Source organism: Anoplopoma fimbria, chromosome 1, assembly GCF_027596085.1.
Source record: "Anoplopoma fimbria isolate UVic2021 breed Golden Eagle Sablefish chromosome 1, Afim_UVic_2022, whole genome shotgun sequence".
Classification (NCBI taxonomy): Eukaryota; Metazoa; Chordata; class Actinopteri; order Perciformes; family Anoplopomatidae; genus Anoplopoma; species Anoplopoma fimbria.
This window is the reverse complement of record NC_072449.1, coordinates 11,134,313-11,143,211: the sequence shown is the minus strand read 5'-3', so window position 1 is coordinate 11,143,211 and position 8,899 is coordinate 11,134,313. Positions and strand designations below refer to the sequence as shown.

The 8,899-nt window shown below is 42.0% G+C and overlaps 1 protein-coding gene across 1 annotated transcript in view; it reads left to right on the top strand.

Moving 5' to 3' along the window:
- The first annotated feature begins 298 nt into the window (after positions 1-298).
- si:cabz01090165.1 (uncharacterized protein LOC100333421 homolog) overlaps positions 299-8,899 on the top strand; it is a 55,947-nt gene continuing 47,346 nt past the window's right edge. Inside the window, exons 1-3 of the mRNA XM_054599624.1 lie at positions 299-565; positions 3,232-3,432; positions 5,080-5,246. Of these exons, the coding sequence (XP_054455599.1) occupies positions 299-565; positions 3,232-3,432; positions 5,080-5,246 (635 nt within the window). The remainder of the gene's footprint in view (positions 566-3,231; positions 3,433-5,079; positions 5,247-8,899) is intronic.

The window sequence follows — 8,899 nt, the reverse complement described above, 5'->3', positions numbered from 1 at the left end:
AAGAATTCCTATGTTGTTTGTAAAAAGCACAGAAAATGTCCAGATATAGGCAGTAACTTCACATCTTCTGCAGCCATTCTCACATGCTGTGTCACTCTGCAGAATTATCTTCATTTATAGAGTCATCAGCAGTGTTACTGGGGGGAAAGGATGGATCTTTGATTTGGGCAAAGCATTGTATTGTTTGACTTTAAAGTCATTTTCGGTCCCCTTCTGGATTTTGAACACCCAGTTTGAGAGCTACATGAACTGACTCCCGCTGTCCCTTCTCTCTCTGTATTGCAGCAGGAGAGCAGCCATGGACGCCATCTCCTCGCTGCTCCACCCGCTCCTCCTCCTCCTCCTCTCCGTCCTCCTGTCCACCCTCCCCTCCGGCGGCTCCTCCATGCTGTGTCCGAAGCGGTGCACCTGCCAGAACCTGCTGCCGTCCTACACCGTGTTATGTGCCAAGACGGGCCTCCTCTTCGTCCCGCCCAACATCGACCGCCAGACGGCCGAGCTCAGGCTGATGGATAACTTCATCACCACGCTGAGGCACCGCGACTTCGCCAACATGTCCAGCCTGGTCAGAGCTCACTTCTCTAAAATGCCTCTACATTTCACTTTGAGTTGCACAATCACTAGATTCTGCCAAGCAGTTTCATACAGATGTATTCCAACTGCTTTTCGTTTCCCAACGCTGTTTTGTTTCTGTGGTGGCCAGGGAGCTACTATAGTCAACAACAAGCCCTTATTTTTTAAAAATCTGACATGATTTATCTGACTGATGATTTTAACTATGATTATGGGAATTTAACTGAGCTGCTTACAGAACTCAAGCTTTAAAATATATGACTCACAGTCATCATCAACAGTTACACGTAATGTACACTGAGCCAGCCATAAAAAAACAGAAGTAGTCAGTCAGTCGTGGATGAATCTTGAATCTGAACCAAACCTTTAGAGAGATGTGAAAGACAACATGAAAAAAGCTTTGACCATGCAGAAGAAGGCATCTTTCATTTCCCTTTATCTTGGCCTTGCTGTAGTGTGTGACCCCCCAATGCAGATGGTGTAGAAACTTTAAAAGCTTTGTAATATAACTTAATGCAGGCTGGTGCAAAACCAGTATATGCATTCTTCTCCTCGCGGCTCAATTTATTCTTGGCCTTTGTTCGCCAGTGACAAACACTCTTCAACATATAAAAGTAGGGATAGATGCATTCTGGTGCTCCATGAAGTGGTGTTGTAGCTATCTAAGCAGAGTAAAGACAGACTAGAGGTCATCTCTGAAAGTAGAGATGATGGACAAGATGTTGCTGGAGTTACTTTAGGGACCCACAATCCAAGACTTCACTGCCGAGGGGCCAACGGATCTGTGGTGGGAATCACCATAAAGGTGACTTACAACTGCAGAGTATGTTAATAACCTAACATATAACATTGTAAAATGGCACATTTTCAGTTACTGCAAGCATTGACGTATTGGTTGCAGCCATGACAACCACTTTTAAAAGTAAAGGTCTTGCCCTGCTCTGGTTGTTTGCTTGTTTTGCAGCATTTTGATCTCATTAGTCTCGGGTCAGGTGGCCTGTGTTTCTCATTCACCCTGTCAAAAAATCCCAAATATTCCTTTAACTTTTGGACAAAAAAATGTGTTGCATCCCAAACCACACAAACATCTGCTGTTACGGCAATCAAGTTGGCTCTAATTGGAGTTTTGTCTCAAACTGGATGGTAATACTTGTCTTTACATTGCAACTTTAGTGAATGGATGCACCGGATCACAACTCAGCTGTGTCCACACTTCAATGCACCTTGCCTTATTGGATAGCGCCCAGATACATTTTGTGGTCAAAGGAGCAGGTGTAAAACAGTTGATTCTTCACGATAAAAGCCCCTTATTATTTTTGCTGCTGACACTTCCCTGCAGTAATAGCAGACTTGTTTTATTGAAGAATTACCGCTAATGAAGCCCTTGTTATTGGGTAATAAATACGTAAGTAATACGTATGTAAGCAGAAGGTATACGTCTTTTATGTAAGGACTATCATAACGCATTCTGGGAAATGTGGGACATCACTATTTAAACCAAAAGTGCACAAGGAAGGCTGAAGAAGTGGGTACACCAAAAGAGTAAATTGCATCAGTACCGAATATCTTCTAGAATGAACTGAGCACCACAGATGATGAGTGATGGCCTGATTAGATGTTTCAAGCATTCTGATTGAAAGATAACTTCTCTCAGTGATGTCAGGAACATGTAAACACACTGAGGACACTTTTCATGTTTATTCCACACTGAACGCAGCAAACATTAGGAACATCTGCTCCTTCCAACACATATTGACTGAGGTGAAATCCATGATGTGTTACGGATTTCACCAATTAATCCCAGTGTAATCACGTAGCGGAGGTGGAACGCAGCAGCACAAAAAAAGAAAAGTAACAACGTCGATATTCAACCGCAAAATAGTGACGCAGCTGGAGACTTCCTTCAGTGTTTGAAAATTAAGTTTCCTCTCCAGTGTCATCTAACAGCATGGATGATGTTTTCTCACACACACGGCAACGTGGGAAATTAGGTTTTAATCACTTGGCGGTGAGCAAGACACGGCTGTTCTCCAAAACAGGTTTAGAAATGTGTGGGTGTTGATTGACCTTTTTCTCGGGTGTTAATGGAATGTATTTCCGCATTTATGTGTTCCATGTACAGTGGAAGTAATAAGCAGCCTGCGAACTCCAGACCTCAGCAGTTTGTTTTCTGATCAGCTCGTATCTATTAATGAAGCCCAGACTTATTTTATAACTATTTTATCAGTAATTCCATGTCTCAACTCTACTCTAGCATTAATTACTAACATTATTATTAATGAAGGGTGACAGGGTGGCTGTGTGTTTAAAGGGAATCTTGTAACCTGACTGTCAGTTTAATCCCCACCAGTGTCCATCCTGCTGAACCGTTCTTAAGTGAAACATCGAAACCCTATTATCACAGGGTGGTGGCTCATCTGCTAACCCTGACCTTTGATCTCCCTGACAGAAGGAGTGTCCCTCTAAAGAAAGGACATAGTGTTTCACAGGAGTAAAACCTAACTATATTATTGCTGGTATTGAATTAAATCATCTTATAGAGTTATATAAAAAAGTGGGAAATTTCTGTGGCAACTTCTTCACAGTCAGAAATCCAGACTGAAAAAGGTGATCCAGTATTCTAGATTTAAAATTTCACACTTTTCTTTGCATGTCCAGATCCATTTGACCCTGAGCAGAAACACCATCAGTCAGATCCGGCCGTACGCCTTCGCTGACCTCCAGGACCTCCACGCCCTCCACATTGACGCCAACCGCCTCACCACCCTGGACGACTCCCACTTCCAGGGCCTGGTGAACCTGCGGCATCTCATCCTGGCCAACAACCAGCTGCACAGCATATCAGAGGGAGCCTTCCAGGTATAGAACACTTCACCTGAACCTAGTTCATGAACACTACCGCTCTTAAAATACATGAAGCTTTTGTCCGGGAGACCGCTGTTAGTGTCTTATGCATAACTAAAAGTAAATGTTGACATTGCATCTCCTCACCGTAAATGTACATCACCTAAAAGTGCAAGTGTTAGGAAGTAAAACGGGTCATAATTATAATGAAATACAATATTATATGTTTCTAAATAATTTAGTTACTGCAGATGTATTTAAGTTCCTCCACAGCTTATTTTGGACTAGCACCAGTGAGACATTGTGAGTGTCTCACTGGTCACATTTACAGAAATATGAGACTGATCGGCTGGTCAGCGGTCATGAAGACCGGCCAGTTTCAATTGGCAACCGATCCATCCATTTCCCCCTCTTCTCACTGTTCATCAATGAAGTCAAAGGAAGAGCTAAAAGTTCCGTTGGAATGTTGGACCCGTCTTCACTTTAACTTGCAGTCGCTGGATTAACAAATATGTCTTTCTAATGACTTTGAATGAAATTGCATCTCTAAATTTTGACTTAAAGTATTTTTTTTGCTTAAACTTAACCATACCTTAGCCCTTAGCAAAGAGGTGGCAGATCAGAAAACATTCACATGATATGACTCACATATATATATAATGGCACCTAAATACAAAACAAATCTGTTGTTTGGACACAAGGACTCTTGGCAGGAGAACTCCAGTCCACAGTTACAAAGCCAGATGCACCGTTCACTGAGCATTTACACAAGTTACTTTCAGTCATTTCTTTCTGAAATGAACAGTCGTGAATTTTTTGGGCCATTTAGGAGAGATTTTCTGCTCACAGAGCTCATTGTACTCCTCCTCACAGCTCTTTAAAGTTTATTTTGTCATTAAGAAATGAGATTCTCTTTGTTCAGAAAGCAATAATGTGGCGATTATTGTAATGAGAGCCGAGGCATTGTGATATTCAGACAGTGTCCCGATTGTGTGAATTATGAGAGCAATTACAGCCACGACAACAACACTTTGGCTGATCAACAGGCTGTTATCGCTCTCCTCCAACCCCCATTTTCTCTCTCTCTCTCTCTCTGTCTGTTTCCCTCTTTGTATTTCTGCTCATTGTTATGAGTGCTGAGTCGTGGTATTTCAACAATTCACTGATTTTGAGAATTGTATGGAGGCAATTAGAGAAAACAACATGTTTTGATTGCACAACATTGACCAGGGTAATTGATCTACATTTCTGTTTCTCTGATATTCACTTCCTTCTTAACACTGTATTTATCTTTATTCCTTCCTCTCTTTATTCCTTAACGACCCTTTATCTTACCATATCTTCTCATATCCCTTCCTTTCTCTTTTAACACTGCATCCTCTTCGTTCTTATTTCTCTCTTGTCTTGTCCTCACCTTTTTTCTTACCTTATCCCCATCTATTACTTTCCATTCTGTCCTTTCTTTTTCCCATTATTCCCTCCCTTCCTTCTTCCTTCTCTGCTCTGTTTTATATAAGATGTATTTAGGAAGCTGTTAAAAACCCAGAATGTCCATGTTTCCTCCAAAATGGCAATGATGCTGTCTGCAATTCAAGTTGTTGATAATGTTGCAATAACAGTTTGAATGGTTGATTATGATCCCCACTTTCTCCCCCAATGCAGGACTTCCTGGAGACTCTGGAGGACTTGGATTTGAGCTACAACAACTTGGTGAACATCCCCTGGGACACCATCGCCCAGCTGGTCAGCGTCAACACCCTCAGCCTCGACCATAACCTCATAGAGAACGTCCCAGAGGGAATCTTCTCCAACCTGCACAAATTGGCCAGGTCAGGATCATGTGCTGAAACTTTAATAATAATAATAATGGATTTTGTTTATATAGCACACTTTAAAATACAAAGAAATCTCAAGGTGCTGCACAGGGTAGAACAATCACAATAATCAAATATAATAATAAAACGCTAAAAAACAAACAAAAAATAAAATAAGAATTTAAATTAATTAATTAATTTAATCATAATGAAATCTAAGAATATCTATTAAAACCGAACAACCACCCAAACACAAGCAATCTAAATTACCAAGACCTTAGGGGAAGGCAGAGAGGAACAGGTGAGTTTTAAGATTTGATTTAAAAGCGGTGAGGGAGTCTAAGGCCCTGATCTTCTCCGGGAGCTTATTCCACAGGCGTGGCCCCAGTGAAGAGAAGGCATGATCTCCCATGGTAGCCAGCTTTGTCCGGGGAACCGCAAGGATGTCCTGATTTCCTGACCTAAGTGTCTTGGATGTGGATTGAGGGGTGAGGAGGTCCAGGAGGTAGGTTGGACCGGTACAGCTTATGGCCTTGAATACTAGGAGAAGTACTTTGAAAGTGATGCGTTGTTTTATGGGAAGCCAGTGGAGGGAGTGGAGGACTGGGGTGATGTGTTCTGATTTCCGTGTCCTGGTCAGAACCCGGGCGGCACTGTTTTGGACATATTGTAACCTCTGGATGGTTTTGGCTGGTAGACCTGCGAGCAGAGAGTTACAGTAGTCAATCCGAGAGCTGATAAATGCGTGCACCAACTTTTCTGCATCACGTTTGGGTAGTGAGGGTCGTAGCCTTGAGATGTTTCTCAGGTGGTAGAATGATGTTTGGCAGACAGATTTGATGTGCGCATCAAAGGACAATGATGAGTCCAGCTTGACGCCCAGGTTTGTGACCAGTGAGGAAAGAGGAATGGGGTGGCCATTGATGGTGATGTGGGTGAGACCGGCCTTTTTTGTCTGATGGGGGGTGCCAATGAGAATGGCTTCTGACTTGCTGCCATTTAGCTGTAGTGAGTTGCTGCTCATCCAGTGCTGGATGTCATCCAGGCATTTGGTAGCCCGGGATAGTGCCAGGTGTTTGTCAGAACACCTGGCACACCTGGCTGATTACTGCATCAGCAGCCTGTGTGGGTTCAACAAAAAGCTTTAACTTTAGCTTTTCAAAGAGAAGTGTGTGTATTTAGGGTCTTCCTGCTTCTTTTTGCCTTCAAATTAAACTTCATTCAGATCCTGACCATCGTTGTACAGCCCAGTATCATGGCAGGTCGTGAAATAGTCACAAAATGCAATCAATTGGTTTCCTGGACAAGAGATGAATTTACAGTTTTTTTCTTGACCCTCAGGACGCAAATGATGCCAATGGAAAGTCAATTAGGAGCCTTATTTGTGGTGGACACACAAATTAAATGCATCCATGTGACTAGTTTGTTGGTGGGAGGGGAGGTGAGGTCGACGAATCCAACAAACACAAGATTTTCAACCACAAGACCAGTGTTTGACACCATGTTGTGGTTTTATGGTTTTGGTTTTGTTGCCTACACTTAACGTTCATGACAGTTTTCCTAAACCTTATCAAGTGGTTTTGTTGCCTAAACTGAACTTTTGTTTTTAATGTCATATCATGTCGAAAAAAGTATTCTGAGCGACAAAGAAATTACGGACAATTGGTGTCACTTTAAATTTCGTGACTATTTCACGAACTGCCTTGAGACTGTGTTGTGTTGTACCAAGAGAGACCAAGTCACCAGCTGGTAGCAGTAAAAATTCCGCACTTCACTGAGGTGTCGTATAACATACAGCCTTAGCTGATACTGATAGCTTGATGGTTGTTTATAGCCTGCTTTAACTCATAGTCTTACAGCACACATATACTGTGTGATGCAGTCTCAGCCACTTTCACCACACAGCATTCATCAAACAAGCTCTCATAAACAGTCTGCACACTAGCTTCTCAGCAACAGACAGACAGAGGAACTGAGAGCTGGTGAACAGAGTGGAACATTTAGCGGCTAAGGAGACATATGTATGTTTCACTTTCATTCATCAGGATGTGTAAATAGGAAACTGTTCTCTGATTAACACAGGTGGTGATATGGTGGTGGTTGTGTGTCTTTCAGAGTGTAATCTTATTTCCTTGCCACCGGTGGCAAAATATTAGTTTTTGCAGTTTTAAATTGAAGTTAAAGGGATATTTTGGATGTTTTTTTACATTTGGTTGTGTGAGTGGCGTCTCCGTAGTCAGTGTGTCACCTACAATTGATGGCGGTCAGCACGTCCCCGGTTTGGATAAACAGACAGGAGTACTAGCATGTGAGGAAACAATGTGCTGCTGTGGACGGGGGCAGCAACAAAACGTATTCTAGCTACTTAAAGATAGCCCTTTACAACAGGGAACTAAAGCTGTTATAGCGAGGTAAAATGACTGATTTTGTCAAAGGAGTCTTCTGGCTTTCAAGAGAGAGCATAGATAAAGTTTTCAGCTCCCCATCAGAAAGGGCTTTCTAACGGCAAGGTGGAGTGGTGAAAATATTCTAAATATAGCCCACTGGTACTCATGTCTGTTTCTCCAAACTCCATCTACTGCAGCTAATACACTGACTACGGAGAAGTACCTCATACAAACCCACATCAAAACAACCAAACCATCCTTTTAAAAGGATGAAAATCACTCAAATCTGAGAAATGGGATTTACACATGATAACAGCCCTGTTCCATTATAACAGCACGCATGTTATCAGGAATGGCCTATTTTCAGAAAACATCCCTAATATAGATGTATTACAGTCATTGGGTGGTGGGAACCAGCTAAATGTGCTTGAGAAAGATCCAAAACCCCAGGAGCTGTGGAAGAGATATATAAAGAAACAAGTAGTCAGTTGCATAATAAATGGTTTTAATTATTAGTGGAAGGATATTCAGAAAGCTGCACATGAACTCTAAATGTTCCAGGGACAAAAATATTTGAATGCATCCAGAATAAAAGACTCAAAAAGTCTTCAGTGCTTTTGTCTTCTGGGAGTACATCTCTTTACAAGTGAATTTTTGTTTTGACTGAAGCACCAGAATCAAAATAAACCAATTTGAATTATGTTTTGTTCAAATGTATCATCCCAGTGATGAGCTGCATTTTCATTTCACCCATTCTCAAAGCTATTAGACAGAAAACTAGAGCTTTATGCAGGATACAACTGAGCCGGAATCACAGAGCCAATCCCTCCATGTCAGGGCTCACTTTAATGGAAGTTGAGCTTTTGAGGCTCAGTTCACTTTGCAGGCAAACTCCCATTCAGCATTAGCTCATACAGCTGGGAGATGCCCAGTAAGACCAGGTCTGCACTGCAGCTCCCCTGGAGCAGCTGGGGGGCTCGGCATCTTGCTAGAGGGCACATCGATAGTAGATGATGGTAAATGTTGCAGCCTTTACTGACTTCCAGACAGAATGGGGATTTTCTGACCTCAGGCTGCTCCTCTGCTGAGCTCTTTGATTTGAATGTTGTTGCACAAATTCACACATAAAAGTCAAATTCAGGCACATACTAAAGGTACTCCTCAGAAACGCAGATTAGAATGCACTTTGGCTATCTATCCTCAATCTCATTTTTAACTGCAGAAATCAGAGCTGAAAATGATTAACCACAATACATAGATTGATAGATAGGGTTTAAAACT